Source organism: Mastacembelus armatus, chromosome 17 (assembly GCF_900324485.2).
Source record: "Mastacembelus armatus chromosome 17, fMasArm1.2, whole genome shotgun sequence".
NCBI classification, from domain to species: domain Eukaryota; kingdom Metazoa; phylum Chordata; class Actinopteri; order Synbranchiformes; family Mastacembelidae; genus Mastacembelus; species Mastacembelus armatus.
In genome coordinates, this window is record NC_046649.1 from 20,909,572 (window position 1) to 20,928,140 (window position 18,569).

An 18,569-nucleotide genomic window follows, 5' to 3' on the forward strand; every position below is an offset into this window, starting at 1 on the left:
CTGTGAAGAGAGGATCTGTAGTCTGTGGAGAGAGGATCTGTAGTCTGAGAGGATCTGTAGTCTGTGAAGAGAGGATCTGTAGTCTGTGAAGAGAGGGTCTGTAGTCTGAAAAGAGGATCTGCAGTCTGTGAAGAGACGGTCTGTAGTCTGTGGAGAGAGGATCTGTAGTCTGTGAAGAGAGGATCTGCAGTCTGTGAAGAGAGGATCTGTAGTCTGTGAAGAGAGGATCTGTAGTCTGTGGAGAGAGGATCTGTAGTCTGTGAAGAGAGGATCTGTAGTCTGTGGAGAGAGGATCTGTAGTCTGTGAAGAGAGGGTCTGTAGTCTGAAAAGAGGATCTGTAGTCTGTGAAGAGAGGGTCTGTAGTCTGAAAAGAGGATCTGCAGTCTGTGAAGAGAGGATCTGTAGTCTGTGAAGAGAGGATCTGTAGTCTGTGGAGAGAGGATCTGTAGTCTGTGAAGAGAAGGTATGTAGTCTGAAAAGAAGATCTGTGGTCTGTTGAGAGAGGATCTGTAGTCTGTGGAGAGACGATCTGCAGTCTGTGAAGAGAGGATCTGTAGTCTGTGGAGAGAGGATCTGTAGTCTGTGAAGAGAGGGTCTGTAGTATGAAAAGAAGATCTGTGGTCTGTGGAGAGAGGATCTGTAGTTTGTGGAGAGACGATCTGTAGTCTGTGAAGAGAGGATCTGTAGTCTGTGAAGAGAGGGTCTGTAGTCTGAAAAGAGGATCTGCAGTCTGTGAAGAGAGGGTCTGTAGTCTGTGAATAGAGGATCTGTAGTCTTTGAAGAGAGGATCTGCAGTCTTCGAAGAGAGGATCTGTAGTCTGTGGAGAGAGGATCTGTTGTCTGTGAAGAGAGGATCTGTAGCCTGTGGAGAGATGTCCTCCCAAGTCAGACTGAGGCTGCTGCCAAGTGCCAGATGTTTGTTTGACCAGCCTGTTCAGGTGAAGGTGGAGGGGCTGAGGTCGAGTCAGGTGGTCACCATGAGAGCCAGATCAATGGACGAGAAAGGAGTGGTGTTCAGCTCCTCAGCCACCTACAGGGCTGATGGGAGCGGGAAGGTAGACCTGCTCAGAGACCCCTCACTCAGTGGGAGCTACGTTGGGGTTGAACCCATGGGTCTGCTGTGGTCGCTGAAGGCAGACGCCTTGCACAAGTACTTTTTCAAGAACAACGCACTACAACCCCATGTGGTGAAGTTCTCTGTACATGAGGAGGACAGGGAGGACAGGATGTTGGCAGAGGTGACCAATGAGAGGCTTCTGATTGGAAACGGGGTCAGCCGGGTTCCTGTCAAAGGGAGGAATTTTCAGGGAGTCCTGTTTACCCCCTCAGGTGAATAATTCTGCACTTTCTGTTTTCACTACAATCTAACTACATTTTGTGTAATAATAAGAGTGATTCTGTATATCAAGAATGCATATTATATAAGATCCAGAATTTCATTTGATCAATAATTGACATTTACTGTGTTGTTTATGTCTTATGATCCAGGAGATGGTCCATTTCCTGCAGTGTTGGATCTGTCCACTTTTGCATCTGAGAAAAGAGCCAGTCTGCTGTCCAACAAAGGCTTTGTGGTTCTGGCTGTACCAGTTTACAGTGACCACCCTGACAATGTCAAACAGACAAATCTGGACCATTTTAAAGAAGCAGTGGATTTTTTACAACAACAACCAAAGGTGAGCTTTGTGAAGTTAATGATTGTTTTAGAGGACATGTTGACAATTTTTTATTCTGTCTTAAAGCAAAGGTCAGTTGTCACAGATAGGCAACATAAGTTTTTTGGTTTGATGATGCAGAAAAAATCAGGAGCAGAGTATGAGCAGTCAACGCAGAGTCCAGGAATCAGGCAAAGTAAACACAGCGAAAGACTCAGTGGTTAGAAAACTACAGCAGTAATGTTGTGGCTGACTGCTGCCACAGCAGACAGGTGGTAATGAAAGAGATGAGCTACAGGTGAGTCAATGAGCAGAAACTGATCAGGGGAGTGTCGTGGCATAAAAAAGAGGAACTTTTCTGAAAAAGTGTAAAAACTTGATCGGCGACAGTAGTGGGGAAAAACAGAAACCCAGAGTGGAGTCTGACTAAATGATCTCTCCCTGATTTGTTTTTCATGTTTACACACTATTACTGAACCTGTCTAACATATTTAAGATTAATTTGGGGTGCTGTGGATTTTGTTCCTGGACTCTGTGTTGAAACATATTTTATTGCCTCTAACTAGCATGTTTTTCTTCTCAGGTGGGCAGTAAAGGAGTTGGGATAATATCACGGTCAAAGGGAGCTGATATCGCACTTTCACTTGCTGCTTTTGTACCAGGTATTGAGGCTGTAGTGTGGATTAATGGCTGCAGCTCCATTGTGGGTGTTCCTGTGTACTATAAGAACCGCCAGATTCTCTCAACATTACCGTTTGACTTCAACAAGGTAATTCGCACTGAATCAGGAGCTAGCATAATCAGATATGGTCTTGAAGATGCCGTGACAGAGAAGAACAAGGGCAGTCTGGTCCCCATTGAACAAGCCAAGGGACACTTCCTCTTTATAGCTTCTGGGGACGACCTCAACTGTGACAGCAAGGCTTACATGGACGAGATGGCGGAGAGACTGAAACACCATGGGAAGGAGAACTTTGAGACTGTGTGTTACCCTGAAGCTGGTCATTTATTGGAGCCACCATATGGTCCATACTGCCCCTCCGCTTTACATGGGCTCATTCGCTTCCCGGTCCTGTGGGGGGGTGAACCCAGAGCCCATGCTGCAGCTGAAGTCCACATGTGGAAGAAGATGCAGGACTTCCTCAGAACTCACTTGAAATGTGATGCTGCATAGAATAAAGCCAGGTTATAGATGTAGCTATAGCGATACAAACAACACATTGATAAAATCACTGCATTTATTAAGTGGAAATCACAATCTAATCCACAATTCTGAAAATTTGCTCTATTTAATTATTGATCATAGAACAGTTACACTTGTAGCACAGTATCAATGATTAGTCCATGTCTTTTTGTGTAAACTGTACCAAAAACCTCTAGAAATAATGTGTTAACTTATGACCTCCTTCTAATAACAGTCTGGTAAACCTAACCTATAGTACATCCATAGATTAGGCAAGAGGGTAGAGTTATGCAACACACTGTATGTTCTGTTGTATCACACTGGAACTTGTACCCAGAACCTCCTGACTGTTCAATAGCCCACAGTGTAAATGAACTGCTAAAAGATCATCTTCATGCTTGATGTTCCAAATTTGGAACATTAAACAAATATACTGCTATAAACTAATTCAGTGTTTCTCATGTGTGAAATTTGTTAAGCACAGTTATGATGATTTAAGTCATTTTAAGTGAACAAAGGAAATGTTTTCAGACGTTTGTCTGTATCATAATAGGAACATCATTAGTTGAATTTGTCTCTTGAAATTCAGTCTGAGCCCTGTTTATCAATAACTTTAGCAAAAGGTTCCTGATCAGGAACATATGACTGGGGGAACTTCTGCTCATGAAGCTTTTAAATAAACCCTGTCAGGCTGTCAGTTTCTAAGCCATGTCTGAGTTTAACTTTCTTAAATGTTTGTTAATGAGGCAATGTCGATCATAAAATACATCTTAGGACAGAAAACACGTTTAGTCGACCAATCAGCAGTCAGAAAGAAGAACGGTGAGGCGTAAATGTGCCTGAGCGACCAATCACTGAGCCTGTTTGTTTGTCCACATAGACCCTTTTTATTTTTTATTATTTGACTTATAACTTCGGGCTTTATAGTTTAACTTCATAACTACTGCAGGCAATCAATATCAATTCACCCGATTGCACTACAAAGTTGACACAAACTTTTAAGTAGAAACTGGGCCTGTAGCCTGTCATTTTTTTTTCCATGGCTCAGTGCACAGATTTACCAGTTTCTCTCTTAATCCAGATTGTATTCACATAAAGGCTCATTTAGGAGATTACCCAAGTGTCACATTTATCAAATAATGTACCATTTGATTTGTAATGCAAAAATGTTTTTATGTTGTTGTTTCCTAGTGAATCAATAAACTAACCATTCTGTGACATCCCATAAAAGTGGTGTTAATATATATATTTAGAATCAAATTTATTGCCAACTGGATTTATTTATCATATTAGGCTATATCTAAAATATATATTTATAAAAATAAAATATATATATTATACACAGAAAAGAATTATGTTGTGTTTTTCCAAGATTTTAAAATTGGGTGCAAGTGTAACCACTATCTTGTCTTCCTTAATTAAAAACAAAAAGCTTATTACTGCACATTTGCATATGTTAATATGGACAGGTGTGACCAGTACCAGTCTGTACACAGACGTTTGGAAATATATGTGTTACATCCATTGAACTAAGTTTTTAAATCAATACATATTAAGAAATATTGAAAAATAACGCAAAATTTGTGAGATCTCTTCATACAATGGAGTCTGTACAAGCACCTGTATGGTCAAGTAGAGTATGAGCTTAGGATTGTATTGATATACATTTGGCTTGTTAATTTTTCATTTGTAATGATAGCATTGTCACTATGTTATCTGCTTGTGCTTGTCTATGCAGAACATTCACCTAACCTGTTGACTTTGCTATGTCCACAGGACAAACTCTAAATCTGTGAAGAGAGGATGACAGAGACGATCTTTAGTCTGTGGAGAGAGGATCTGTGGTCTGTGGAGAGAGGATCTGTAGTTTATGGAGAGAGGATCTGTAGTCTGTGAAGAGAGGATCTGTAGTCTGTGAAGAGAGGATCTTTAGTCTGTAGAGAGACGATCTTTAGTCTGTGGAGAGAGGATCTGTGGTCTGTGAAGAGAGGATCTGTAGTTTATGGAGAGAGGATCTGTAGTCTGTGAAGAGAGGATCTGTAGTCTGTGAAGAGAGGATCTGTAGTCTGAAAAGAGGATCTGTAGGCTGAAAAGAGGATCTGTAATCTGTGAAGAGAGGAGCTGTAGTCTGAAAAGAGGATCTGTAGTCTGTGAAGAGAGGAGCTGTAGTCTGAAAAGAGGATCTGTAGTCTGTGAAGAGAGGATCTGTAGTCTGAAAAGAGGATCTGTAGTCTGTGAAGAGAGGGTCTGTAGTCTGAAAAGAGGATCGGTAGTCTGTGAAGAGAGGATCTGTAGTCTCTGGAGAGAGGATCTGTAGTCTGTGGAGAGAGGATCTGTAGTCTGTGGAGAGAGGATCTGTTGTCTGTGGAGAGATGTCCTCCCAAGTCAGACTGAGGCTGCTGCCGAGTGCCAGATGTTTGTTTGACCAGCCTGTTCAGGTGAAGGTGGAGGGGCTGAGGTCGAGGCAGGTGGTCACCATGAGAGCCAGATCAACGGACGAGAAAGGAGTGGTGTTCGGCTCCTCAGCCACCTACAGGGCTGATGGGAGCGGGGAGATAGACCTGCTCAGAGACCCCTCACTCAGTGGGAGCTACGTTGGGGTTGAACCCATGGGTCTGCTGTGGTCGATGAAGGCAGATGCCTTGCACAAAAAGTTTCAAAAACCATGTGCACTAAATCCCCATGTGGTGAAGTTCTCTGTACATGAGGAGGACAGGGAGGACAGGATGTTGGCAGAGGTGACCAATGAGAGGCTTCTGATTGGAAACGGGGTCAGCCGGCTTCCTGTCAAAGGGAAGAATTTTCAGGGAGTCCTGTTTACCCCCCCAGGTAAATGGTTCTGTACTTTATGTTTTCACCACAGTCTGTACAACATACAGTGCTGTAGTTATGACTGTGTTTGTAGTTGTTACAGTTTAGTGTCATTGCATCAAAATATTAAATTCAACAATTCATACAATGTAATGAGCTAAGATTTCCTATGATTCTCTATAGACATTTACTGTGTTGTATATGTCTTATGATCCAGGAGAAGGTCCATTTCCTGCAGTGTTGGATCTCTGCACCTTTGTATCTGAGAAAAGAGCCAGTCTGCTGGCCAACAAAGGCTTTGTGGTTCTGACTGTACCAGTTTACACTGACCACCCTGACAATGTCAAACAGATGCATCTGGATCATTTTAAAGAAGCAGTGGATTTTTTACAACAACAACCAAAGGTGAGCTGTGTGAAGTAAATTATGCTTTTAAGGGTCAGTCCACAATTTTGCAAGTTTGTTTTAAATCAAAGGTTGGATTCAGGTCTTGTTCAACTGTACATGTTTTTCTGAGGTTCAGAATCAGAATTGGATTAATAGCCAGGTATGTGTGACAAACATTTGGCGTTCGTCACCACATGGTTACACAATCTGTACATAACTGAAAACAGTATTTACAGTTTAGCAGTTTAGCTCTGACATATTAAGTGGATTTCTTCCAAATTACAATCTTTTAACACAAAATCGCTGTTTTACCTTCATAGCCCAATTCCTGAAGTAAAAAATATGTTTAAGCATATTATAACACCTCTAATTTGCTAACTTATTTTTCTTCTTATTATCTTATTATTATTCTTCTCAGGTGTGCAGTAAAGGAGTTGGCATAATATCACGATCAAAGGGAGGAGAAATTGCACTTTCACTTGCTGCTTTTGTACCTGGTGTTGAAGCTGTAGTGTGGATTAATGGCTGCAGTGCTGTTGCAGGTGTTCCTCTGTACTATAAGAACCAACAAATCATCCCACCAATACCATTTGACTTGAGCAAGATTATTCTCACTGAATCGGGAGCTAGCATGATCAATTATACCCTTGAAAATCCTGTGGCAGAGAAGAACAAGGGCAGCCTGGTCCCTATTGAACAAGCCAAGGGACGGTTCCTCTTTGTGGCTTCAGAGGACGACCTCTGCTTGAACAGTAAGGTTTACATGGAGCAGATAGTGGAGAGACTGAAGCACCATGGGAAGGAGAACTTTGAGACTATGAGTTATCCTGGATCTGGACACATGCTGGAGCCGCCATATGGTCCATACTGCACCTCCAGCTTTCATGGGGTCGTTCCCCATGTAGTCCTGTGGGGGGGGGGGGCCAGGACCCATGCTGCAGCTGAAGTCCACCTGTGGTCAAAGATTCAGGAGTTCTTCAGAACTCACCTGAGCTGTGATGCTGCACAAACTAAAGTCAAAATATAGATACAAATAAGATAAGAAACATATAGTAACAGATCATGATATCAGGGCTAATAAATGATTAGGTTCATGCTTGGTTGTTTTGTAATGAGTAGAACATTTTAATATTTAATTGATGTTTCATTATATTATTCTAAAGTTGTGACCAGTCTCACCTGACATGGGCTTAATACATATTAAAAAATTAATGGTAAGACACACTTATTGCACACATTTACTGTGCAAAAAATGTTGACTCTGTGACTGATTGCCTTTCTTTTGCAGCTTGCTCTTGACAGCAGATGGACCCCTGCTTTTGTGAGGAAAAATTCACTGATATGTTTTTAATAGTTTTCAGACAGTGGAGGTGTACAGCACAGACAAACAGGATAACTTTGTTTCTGGATTCAAAGACATTATGGTTAGAACTTAATATTCATTGTTGTCATTTAGTCCCTATATGGGATTTGTAGAAACTGACACAACATAAAATATTTAAGTGAGTGTCTGCGGTGTACATCTTGAGTTCCTGTTACTGAAATGTCAACTATTACCCTGTACCTGTTACTCTCTTGCATATTAAAATACTATTAACTGATTTGTCATACTTAATTTTCCAACATTAAACAAAGAAATGCTAATAAAACAAGGGTCAAGCTGTTGCACAGAGTGGTGCCTATTTAAACTAAACTATAATAGGCCTACCTAATGTTTGGACACCTGGCTAACATTTCAGCTAGCGAAACATGCCAACTGTTGTCTGTGAATATTCTTGGTTGTCCAGGGGAAATTATCTAGAGGTTGAGTCATGGCAGCTGGACTTCTAGTTTTTAGGTCGAAACATTTCACCACTCATCAGAGTAGTACTCAACTTCTAGATGCCAACATGTTTTCATTAATTCAGTGGAACCTTACTTTTTTTTAACTAATTTGTTTCAACTTGAGCACCATTGATTTTTTTATTTATAGGTAAAATAATTAAAATTGAAATGCAATTCTATCCATCAATGCTCTATTAAAGCCTAGGATCCATCAGTCATTGAAAAGCTTTAATTTAGAAGCAGCCAGGGCTTTGTTTAGGCTTAGTAACCAACATTTGCGACCATAAATTATTATTATAGTGAACACGGGCGCTTGTAAACACTTATTTATCTGGGAGGACCTTTTCTGTGAACATGGGCCCCAACAGCTCAAGGAAGGTTCCCCCTCTCCTGTGGTGTCCCCCAGGGTTCTGTCTTAGGCCCACCCCTTCGTGTGCTCTATATGCCATTGGGGTCTATCTGCTCTAAGCTTAATATTTCATTTCATCGCTTTGCAGATGACCTTCAAATTTATCTTCCCCTAAAGCCAGGCACTGCCTCAACCTGTGTTTTATTGGACTGTCTCAATGATATTAATAGATGGATGTCCAGAAATTTACTTCCTTTAAATGGCAAGAAAACTGAAATTATGATGTTTGGAAGTTCTTCTGGTTTTAGATGGTGTCAACAGTGATCTGGGCTGTTGTCATCCTACTGTCACCCACATGTTAAAAATCTTGGAGTTTACCTAAATGGCTCTTTTAAATTTGACCTTGCTAGTCTATTTTTGAAAAATCTAACATCAAATTTTGCTGTTTTGCAGATGATCTGCAAATCTATCTGCTATTAAACACAAGCAGTTAAGCCTTCATACAGGTTCTTCTGGATTGTCTTAAAGATGTACAAGCATGGATGGAGTCAGATTTTCTTACTTTGAATAAAAATAAAACAGAAATGATTGTGGGTGGCCAACATGGCAGTCTGTATCGTCCATTAGCCTTATTTTGTCATCATTTTGTCATAATCTTTAAATCTGCTTTTAAAATTGATAAGGAAATCAGCACATTGTTGAGTTTTTTTTCCAGCTGAAACTTGTTAATAACACAAAGCTCTAACTCCCAAGAAGTGAGTTTGAGGTGGTCATCCATGCCTTCATTACATCTCATCCAGAATTCTTTAATTCTTTATCAGTTCGTCTGGATCAATGATTACTTCACTGTTTACAGATGGTTCAAAAGACAGTTGTTCATCTGCTGACAGAAAAAACATGTGAGCACAGTATTCTGGTTCTCACTTCATTGCATTGGCTTTCTGTGTATTTCAAGGTCCAGTTTAAAGCTTTATTACCTGTTGATGAAATTTAAATAGGATGGTGCTGTTGTATTTGTCAGAGCTTTTGCATCCTGTTATCCCAGCGAGAGCAGCTGTATTGCAACAACAGTATAGTCAAATAATGCAGTGTAGCCTGTTGTTTTGCATGACTGCACATGAAAAGTTTAGATTATTACTAGAAATATAGTAAAATATATAATATGATTGTCAGAAGGATATTTAGATAATCAGAGGTATAGTTCTATTTTTTAAATTTTGTTTAGTAATGGTGATATAGTTCTTGAAGTCATGGTCAATTTATTGATTTTTTTGTTTACTTATGAAATATTCCCCATTAGTGTAACTACATACTGACTTTGTTATGTCCACAGGACAAAGTCTATGAAGAGAGGATCTGTAGTCTGTGAAGAGAGGATCTGTAGTCTGAAAAGAGGATCTGTAGGCTGAAAAGAGGATCTGTAATCTGTGAAGAGAGGAGCTGTAGTCTGAAAAGAGGATCTGTAGTCTGTGAAGAGAGGAGCTGTAGTCTGAAAAGAGGATCTGTAGTCTGTGAAGAGAGGATCTGTAGTCTGAAAAGAGGATCTGTAGTCTGTGAAGAGAAGATCTGTAATCTGAAAAGAGGATCGGTAGTCTGTGAAGAGAGGATCTGTAGTCTCTGGAGAGAGGATCTGTAGTCTGTGGAGAGAGGATCTGTAGTCTGTGGAGAGAGGATCTGTTGTCTGTGGAGAGATGTCCTCCCAAGTCAGACTGAGGCTGCTGCCGAGTGCCAGATGTTTGTTTGACCAGCCTGTTCAGGTGAAGGTGGAGGGGCTGAGGTCGAGGCAGGTGGTCACCATGAGAGCCAGATCAACGGACGAGACAGGAGTGGTGTTCGGCTCCTCAGCCACCTACAGGGCTGATGGGAGCGGGGAGATAGACCTGCTCAGAGACCCCTCACTCAGTGGGAGCTACGTTGGGGTTGAACCCATGGGTCTGCTGTGGTCAATGAAGGCAGATGCCTTGCACAAAAAGTTTCAAAAACCATGTGCACTAAATCCCCATGTGGTGAAGTTCTCTGTACATGAGGAGGACAGGGAGGACAGGATGTTGGCAGAGGTGACCAATGAGAGGCTTCTGATTGGAAACGGGGTCAGCCGGCTTCCTGTCAAAGGGAAGAATTTTCAGGGAGTCCTGTTTACCCCCCCAGGTAAATGGTTCTGTACTTTATGTTTTCACCACAGTCTGTACAACATACAGTGCTGTAGTTATGACTGTGTTTGTAGTTGTTACAGTTTAGTGTCATTGCATCAAAATATTAAATTCAACGATTCATACAATGTAATGAGCTAAGATTTCCTATGATTCTCTCCAGAAATTTGCCGTGTTGTATATGTCTTATGATCCAGGAGAAGGTCCATTTCCTGCAGTGTTGGATCTCTGCACCTTTGCATCTGAGAAAAGAGCCAGTCTGCTGGCCAACAAAGGCTTTGTGGTTCTGACTGTACCAGTTTACAGTGACCACCCTGACAATGTCAAACAGATGCATCTGGACCATTTTAAAGAAGCTTGTGGATTATTTACAACAACAACCAAATATGAGCTGTGTGAAGTAAATTATGCTTTTAAAGGGTCAGTCCTCTTTCACTGCATAAATGTTTTCACGTTTTTCAGTTTGAGTTTGACATTTTAACTGAATATCTTCGAAATTACAACCTTTTAACACAAACTATATTTATTTTAATTGCCAAATTCCTGAATTTTGTGTTTAAACATATTATAACACCTCTTATTTGCTAATTTATTTTTCTTCTCAGGTGGGCAGTAAAGGAGTTCGCATAGCATCACAATCAAAGGGAGGAGAAATTGCACTTTCACTTACTGCTTTTGTACCAGGTGTTGAGGCCACAGTGTGGATTAATGGCTGCAGTGCTGTTTTGCTTGTTCCTCTGTACTATAAAAACCAACAAATCTTCCCACCTTTACTGTTTGATACCAGCAAGTTGATTCACACTGAATCAGGAGCTAGCATAATGAAGTACGGTTTTGAAAATCCTGTGGCAGAGAAGAACAAGGACAGCCTGGTCCCCATTGAACAAGCCAAGGGACGTTTCCTCTTTGTGGCTTCAGAGGACGACCTCTGCTTGGACAGCAAAGTTTACATGGACCAGATGGTGGAGAGACTGAAGCACCATGGGAAGGAGAACTTTGAGACTGTGCGGTACCCTGGAGCTGGACACTTGCTGGAGGCACCATATGGTCCATACTGCACCTCCAGCTTTCATAGGGTCCTACCCTATGTAGTCTTGTGGGGGGGTGAAGCCAGGGCCCATGCTGCAGCTGAAGTCCACCTGTGGTCAAAGATCCAGGAGTTCTTCAAAACTCACCTGAGCTGTGATGCTGCACAAACTAAACCCAAGTTATAGATTCAAATAAGATAAGAGAAATAATCACAGCTCAAGGTCTCAGGGCTGCTAATTAACTATAGTTGATCATGTTTATGCTTGTTTGTTTTGTAATGAGTAGAACTTTCAATATGTGGTTTTGTGCACATTAATGAACATTCAGCTAGTAGAAATGTAACTCAAACAGAAGTTAATTCATTTTGAATTTCAGTTAATTTATCAAAGGTTTTGCAAACTGTTGAAATATAGTAACCTGCTCTTTTTGCCATTTCAGAGTAAAATGATATATATGATTCTGATTAAAAACATGCATAATATTTTTCCTATCAAATGTTATGGTTAATACATAAATAAATACCCATTTCTCATTATTCACAGCAGTGAACTGATGTAACTTTTTTGAGTGTGCATGACACCGTGTTCATGTGTCCTGTCTGAATGAGGGAGTCTGTGTGTATTCGCCCCACAGTAGAAGATTTACTTAAAGCTGGAGTGTGGATGAAAGCAAACAGCCCATGCAACATTCCTATTTTTCCAATCTGTTATGAGCCTAGGTTTCCATTTCCTGTTGGATATTTATTTTGGTGTTCGAGTTTCCTGTGTCTCGTTAGTTCATCAGTTTAGATCAGCTCCATCTGTGTTAATTAGTTCTGTCCTGAGTCTATTTATACCTCCTGTGTTCCTTTGTTCCCTGTCAGGTCATATTCTGTGTAGTACTAAAACATTTCTTACACTAGGGAAGTCATAGTATTACAGCAGCACAGTATGTGCAGGGCATGTGCTGCCATAACACTGAAAGACATTTGATGCTTATCAAGTTGAAAAGACATGTTGAGTAAACGTGATGGTGTAGAATAACATATGAACATTTGTAAATAATCAAATACAATGAAGAGGTGAATATTCTTAAATTTCTTCCCTCTTGTGTTTGTTTCTAAACTATCAGAGGGTTTTACCCAGCTGAGGCAAACACAGGTTAGTGAGCGTCCTCTGCTGGACAAAGTTTGCAGCTGCACAGAGCTTCAAGATTCAAAGGATTCAAAGGATAAATAAACAGTACTATCTAAATAAGAAACTAAGATAAAATACTATATACAAGATTAGACAAATCTAGGACACATATTGCACATGTGGTACTGAGCACCAGATAGAAGAAACTATAGCTTTGTTATTGTGCAAACATGGCTCAGGTAAACACATTTGTGTAGACAGTGCAAGTCTCACATAAACATTTAGTTTTCATCAGTCTCACAGCTATTGAAAAAACTGTTCTTCAGTCTGGTAGTCCTGCTGTGAATGCTCCGCAGCCTCCTTCCAGAGGGAAGAGGGACATAAAAGTGCATGCAGGGTGGGTGGAGTCCCTAAAATAAAGCTCAATCACTTATTTCACATTACATGTTTTTATTTAATTGACATTACTTTGTAGAACCCTTTTTTTCACTTTGAGACTAAAAACATTTTTTTTGTAATTTTATTTTGTCCAAAAAGTCAAATTATATTGACCATGATTGATTTATAAAATGAACAAAAGGTGGTGAATTTTTTCCATGTTAATATCTGTTGTTCTTTGACATATGACGTTAATGTCTGAGGTTTTCAACTGTTGATCTGACAAAACAAGCAATTTAAAGCACATTCTAATGACTTTGGAGAGTTTCACCTTTTTCTAATATTTTATGGACAACACCAGTATTAGGTTTATTAAGAAAAACATCAGCACATCAGTCAGTAACAGAAATAAGTGTAATACAAGTGTGACTCTCAAACTCGATCAAGACATGTTTCTTGCTGTACTTGTATTTTTCTTATTAGAAATCAAAAGAAATGAAGGCGAGAAATATATTGTTATAATTATATCTGCAACATTATTTATTGTGTTAACATCAGTTACAGTCACAGCAAAAATAAAACATGTACTAAAACATCTCAAAACACTCCTGCAGGATACACTTCACCATATGGCCATATGCTCAGTACGTTAAAAATCAAACAGCTGTTATTTTAATTATTGATCAAGATATTGACCTGTGTGCTGTCATGGTATTGGAAAGTAAAATAAACATCATCCCAATGTTGGACCATTGGAACAGTTCAAGTACATACTGATCCATCTGAACCCTCACACATCTTTTTTGTTAGCACAGACAGAACGTTCTGTCTCTGAGGTTGAGTTCAGACAAAATACTTAGTAGACTGGACTGTGCATCATCAGAGGAGGAGCAGAGAAGCAAACAGAGGACTTTAAAATCCAGCTGATCATTTTCCTCTCAGATCAATAACTGCTTTACTGCAGGTAAGTCAAGTGTCTTTTTTCTGACTTGTCTCCATTTGCACCGTTTATTACACACTAACTCCTTTGTATTTACAGAGAAATGAGCCTGTTCCTAACTTTTTATTTAAAAGCATTTTAATAATGTAGGAAGACAAAGAAAAGGGGAACAAATATGAGGTCATGGGGTGCACAGCACATCCAAATGAAAATATTTATAATTTGAGTAGTAACCTGGTTAATGGTTATATCCTGAAAACAAAGTCTGAGCATCGTATCATATGAATGTTGCTAAAATATGTATCTGATGTATGTCTGAAACATGGATTTGAACTGAACATATAACACACATGCATCAACAGCATTGCAAAGACAATAAAACAGTAAGTTCACATGAAAAAATATAAAAGACAAACTTATGGGGATGTTTAGTTAATTATTGGTATGAGTTTATTTCTAATGTGTTTGTGTTGATATAGTTATTGAACTTATAATTGATTCATTGATTATGTGTATCCCATATCAGATTTTACAAAAATTGTAACTTTCTCATTGACTTTGGTACGATCACAGGAAAAGTCAAAGTCTGTGAAGAGAGGATCTGTAGTCTGTGGAGAGAGGATTTGTAGTCTGTGAAGAGAGGATCTGTAGTCTGTGGAGAGAGGATCTGTAGTCTGTGAAGAGAGGATCTTTAAGTCTGTGAAGAGAGGATCTGTAGTCTGTGAAGAGAGGATCTGTAGTCTGTGGAGACAGGATCTGTTGTCTGTGGAGAGAGGATCTGTAGTCTGTGGAAAGATGTCCTCCCAAGTCAGACTGAGGCTGCTGCCAAGTGCCAGATGTTTGTTTGACCAGCCTGTTCAGGTGAAGGTGGAGGGGCTGAGGTCGAGGCAGGTGGTCACCATGAGAGCCAGATCAATGGACGAGAAAGGAGTGGTGTTCAGCTCCTCAGCCACCTACAGGGCTGATGGGAGCGGGAAAATAGACTTGCTCAGAGACCCCTCACTCAGTGGGAGCTACGTTGGGGTTGAACCCATGGGTCTGCTGTGGTCGATGAAGGCAGACGCCTTACACAAGTACTTTTTCAAGGACAATGCACTACAACCCCATGTGGTGAAGTTCTCTGTGCATGAGGAGGGCAGGGAGGACAGGATGTTGGCAGAGGTGACCAATGAGAGGCTTCTGATTGGAAACGGGGTCAGCCGGGTTCCTGTCAAAGGGAGGAATTTTCAGGGAGTCCTGTTTACCCCCCCAGGTAAATAATTCTGTACTGCAGTTCTGTAAAATGGCTAAAAATTCATCCTGAACATTGTGCACATCTGATCCAGAGCTACTGAACGTCACTGCTGCCAAAGGAGGTTCGACCAGCTATTTACTCCAAGGGTTCACTTTTTTTTCCTGCAGCATTGGGAATTTTTAATGGGTGTGATGATTAAAGACAAAACATTTGATTTTTTGTTTGTTATCAGATTAGACACAAGTGGCTCTAAAGAACATCAGACCACATTTCATGTTAAATATTTTCATTTTTATTATTTAATAGTTTTCAAGTTTGTCTGTATGTAACTGAGCTACTGTGACCAAGGAATTTCCCTTATGGACCAATCAAGTTTATCTTAATCTAAATCTATCTAAACCAGTTAATTCCAAGTGATTCACATGCTTTGTCCTGCCTCTGTATATGTCTTATGATCCAGGACAAGGTCCGTTTCCTGCAGTGTTGGATGTGTCCACCTTTGCATCTGAGAAAAGAGCCAGTCTGCTGGCCAACAAAGGCTTTGTGGTTCTGGCTGTACCAGTTTACACTGACAAACCTCACAATGTCAAACAGACAAATCTGGACCATTTTAAAGAAGCAGTGGATTTTTTACAACAACAACCAAAGGTGAAGTCACTGATGCTTTTAAAGGGTCTTTCAGCTTTGTCTTAAATCACAAGTTAGTTGCCCTGATGAATATTGGAACATGCTCCTCTTGTATTCACGTTTTCCTGGTGTTCATATAAATCTTTGCCAGTTTGAGTTTGTCATATTAAGTGAATATCTTCCAAAGATATAACCTCTTAACAAAAAAATGGCTCTTTGTGTTTTGTTCAGCATTAGTGGAAGGATATTTATAAAAAGAGAGAAAATGTTCACACAAAAAGCAGATTTTGATGAGAACATTACTAACTTTGTCTAACTCTGGTGGCTCAAGCAACATATCAGCTGGAGATCAATTTGGAGTGTCATTTTGAACAGAACAAGAACTGGCAAAGTAATCAAAATGGTAAATGGTCTTATACTTGTATAGCACTTTTCTACATTCAAGTGTACTCAAAGCACTTTCACACTATTTGTCCATTCACCCACTCGCTCACACATTCATACACCGGTGGAACAGCCACCAGGGGCAACTTGAGGTTCAGTGTCTTGCCCAAGCACACTTTGGTCTGTGGACCAGGGAGGCCAAGGATCAAATCACCAAACCTTTGGTTCATGGTCAACCTGCTCTACTTGCTCTACTCTACTATTCTTATGTGATCTTATACAGTTTTTTCTTTAAAACTATGTTGGTATTACAAGTTTTTGAAAGGTGCATTACTTGGGACTTTGGAGATTTTAGCTATTATTTACACTAATGTCTTGATTCAGCTTTATATCCCAATATCTGAAAAGTCTTCATTAAACATATTATAACACCACTAATTTGCTAATATATCTCTTCTCAGGTGGGCAGTAAAGGAGTTGGCATAGTATCACAATCAAAGGGAGGAGAAATTGCACTTTCACTTGCTGCTTTTGTACCAGGTGTTGAGGCCACAGTGTGGATTAATGGCTGCAGTGCTGTTTCACTTGTTCCTTTGTACTATGAGAACCAACAAATCATCCCACCTTTACTGTTTGACACCAATAAGATGATTCACACTGAATCTGGAGCTAGCATAATCAAGTACGGTCTTGGAAATCCCTTGGCAGAGAAGAACAAGGGCAGCCTGGTCCCCATCGAACAAGCCAAGGGACGTTTCCTCTTTGTGGCAGCAGAGGACGACCACTGCTGGGACACCAAGGCTTGTATGGACCAGATGGTGGAGAGACTGAAGCACCATGGGAAAGAGAACTTTGAGACTGTGCGGTACCCTGGAGCTGGACACTTGATGGAGCCACCTTATAGTCCATACTGCCCCTCCAGTTTTAGTGGAGTTATTTCCTATGTGGTGCTGTGGGGGGGTGAAGCCAGGGCCCATGCTGCAGCTGAAGTCCATCTGTGGTCAAAGATCCAGGAGTTCTTCAAAACTCACCTGAGCTGTGATGCTGCACAAACTAAACCCAAGTTATAGATGCAAATAAGATAAGAGAAATAATAACAGATCAAGGTCTCATGGCTGCTAATTAACAATAGTTGATCATGTTTATGCTTGTTTGTTTTGTAATGAGTAGAACTTTCAATATGTGGTTTTGTGCACATTAATGAACATTCAGCTAGTAGAAATGTAACTCAAACAGAAGTTAATTCATTTTGAATTTCAGTTAATTTATCAAAGGTGATGCAAACTGTTGAAATATAGTAACCTGCTCTTTTTGCCATTTCAAAGTAAAATGATATATATGATTCTGATTAAAAACATGCATAATATTTTGGTATCAAATGTTATGGTTAATACATAAATAAATACCCATTTCTCATTATTCACAGCAGTGAACTGATGTAACTTTTCTGAGTGTGCATGACACCGTGTTCGTGTGTCCTGTCTGAATGAGGGAGTCTGTGTGTATTCACCCCACAGTAGATTTACTTAAAGTTGGTGTTGGAACTGCAATTTTCTCCCTCAGTTCCACGTGTTCGTTTGATCAATAAAGCAGAGGCGATAAATATGGTTTCAAATAGTCCGTTTATTAAAACACACTGGATAAAGCAGTTACAGAGCTCTGGGTCAAACTTTCCCTAGCCAATAACACACTCTCTGTCAGGGCAAGAAGTCTGACTGGCTATTCTTCCCTCGACCCAATGATAATATTACAGAACAAAATGTGCAATCTTTAGGAAGTTCCTAAGTGAAAGTGTTCCTCTCCCATAGGTTGAGAAGGGTGAGATAACCTGATGTTGCCATGCCTCCAGGCAGAGGTCAACCTGTTCCTGCAAGACAGAATACAACAACAAAAGCAACATGCACATCCTATCTGATGTTATGTCTAGTTCACTTCTTGCACTGTGAGAAACCTTGCAATTACTGAAAAACATGTTCATCTCTAAGCTACTACTGTTTTGCACATACCAAATGCTTCATAACTATAACTGTAATAATGCCTTATGCCTTAAGTTATAATGTAATAAAGGTAATAATTCCCACACTGGAGTGTGGATGAAAGCAAACAGCCCATGCAACATTCCTATTTTTCCAATCTGTTATGAACCTAGGTTTCCGTTTCCTGTTGGACTTTGATTTTGGTGTTTGGGTTTCCTGTGTATCTTTGATCAGTAATAGGTAGCTTTATTTCTCATTATTTCATCAGTTTAGATCAGCTCCATCTGTGTTAATTAGTTCTGTCCTGAGTCTATTTATACCTCCTGTGTTCCTTTGTTCCATTTCAGGTCATATTCTGTGTAGTACTAAAACATTTCTTACACTAGGGAAGTCATAGTATTACAGCAGCACAGTATGTGCAGGGCATGTGCTGCCATAACACTGAAAGACATTTGATGCTTATCAAGTTGAAAAGACATGTTGAGTAAACGTGATGGTGTGGAATAACATATGAACATTTGTAAAT

General features: G+C 40.1%; 4 protein-coding genes across 4 annotated transcripts; all 4 read left to right on the forward strand.

Annotated features, from left to right (window-relative positions):
- The first annotated feature begins 380 nt into the window (after positions 1-380).
- LOC113134590 (acyl-coenzyme A thioesterase 3-like) lies at positions 381-4,069 on the forward strand. The gene is made up of 3 exons (XM_026314038.1): positions 381-1,330; positions 1,490-1,677; positions 2,240-4,069. Exons 1-3 carry the CDS (start codon positions 874-876, stop codon positions 2,828-2,830), a joined length of 1,236 nt encoding a protein of 411 aa, XP_026169823.1. The 5' UTR covers positions 381-873; the 3' UTR covers positions 2,831-4,069.
- A 1,036-nt stretch (positions 4,070-5,105) lies between these two features.
- Positions 5,106-7,064, forward strand: LOC113134584 (acyl-coenzyme A thioesterase 1-like). The gene is made up of 3 exons (XM_026314031.1): positions 5,106-5,668; positions 5,868-6,055; positions 6,456-7,064. The coding sequence occupies exons 1-3, from the start codon at positions 5,212-5,214 to the stop codon at positions 7,062-7,064; spliced, it is 1,254 nt and encodes a 417-aa protein (XP_026169816.1). The 5' UTR covers positions 5,106-5,211.
- Positions 7,065-9,795: 2,731 nt separating this feature from the next.
- Positions 9,796-11,574, forward strand: LOC113134589 (acyl-coenzyme A thioesterase 1-like). The gene is made up of 3 exons (XM_026314037.1): positions 9,796-10,358; positions 10,558-10,760; positions 10,966-11,574. Exons 1-3 carry the CDS (start codon positions 9,902-9,904, stop codon positions 11,572-11,574), a joined length of 1,269 nt encoding a protein of 422 aa, XP_026169822.1. The 5' UTR covers positions 9,796-9,901.
- A 3,043-nt stretch (positions 11,575-14,617) lies between these two features.
- Positions 14,618-17,491, forward strand: LOC113134578 (acyl-coenzyme A thioesterase 3-like). The gene is made up of 3 exons (XM_026314026.1): positions 14,618-15,074; positions 15,517-15,704; positions 16,529-17,491. Exons 1-3 carry the CDS (start codon positions 14,618-14,620, stop codon positions 17,135-17,137), a joined length of 1,254 nt encoding a protein of 417 aa, XP_026169811.1. The 3' UTR covers positions 17,138-17,491.
- Positions 17,492-18,569: the final 1,078 nt, after the last annotated feature.

Bases quoted from the DNA above. Each gene is read 5' to 3' on its own strand.
- LOC113134590 (XM_026314038.1), top strand. From the start codon at position 874: ATGTCCTCCCAAGTCAGACTGAGGCTGCTGCCAAGTGCCAGATGTTTG. The intron at 1,331-1,489 runs GTGAATAATTCT...CTTATGATCCAG, and splicing joins AGTCCTGTTTACCCCCTCAG to GAGATGGTCCATTTCCTGCA. The intron at 1,678-2,239 runs GTGAGCTTTGTG...TTTTCTTCTCAG, and splicing joins TTTTACAACAACAACCAAAG to GTGGGCAGTAAAGGAGTTGG.
- LOC113134578 (XM_026314026.1), top strand. From the start codon at position 14,618: ATGTCCTCCCAAGTCAGACTGAGGCTGCTGCCAAGTGCCAGATGTTTG. The intron at 15,075-15,516 runs GTAAATAATTCT...CTTATGATCCAG, and splicing joins AGTCCTGTTTACCCCCCCAG to GACAAGGTCCGTTTCCTGCA. The intron at 15,705-16,528 runs GTGAAGTCACTG...ATCTCTTCTCAG, and splicing joins TTTTACAACAACAACCAAAG to GTGGGCAGTAAAGGAGTTGG.
- LOC113134589 (XM_026314037.1), top strand. From the start codon at position 9,902: ATGTCCTCCCAAGTCAGACTGAGGCTGCTGCCGAGTGCCAGATGTTTG. The intron at 10,359-10,557 runs GTAAATGGTTCT...CTTATGATCCAG, and splicing joins AGTCCTGTTTACCCCCCCAG to GAGAAGGTCCATTTCCTGCA. The intron at 10,761-10,965 runs GTAAATTATGCT...TTTTCTTCTCAG, and splicing joins CCAAATATGAGCTGTGTGAA to GTGGGCAGTAAAGGAGTTCG.
- LOC113134584 (XM_026314031.1), top strand. From the start codon at position 5,212: ATGTCCTCCCAAGTCAGACTGAGGCTGCTGCCGAGTGCCAGATGTTTG. The intron at 5,669-5,867 runs GTAAATGGTTCT...CTTATGATCCAG, and splicing joins AGTCCTGTTTACCCCCCCAG to GAGAAGGTCCATTTCCTGCA. The intron at 6,056-6,455 runs GTGAGCTGTGTG...TATTCTTCTCAG, and splicing joins TTTTACAACAACAACCAAAG to GTGTGCAGTAAAGGAGTTGG.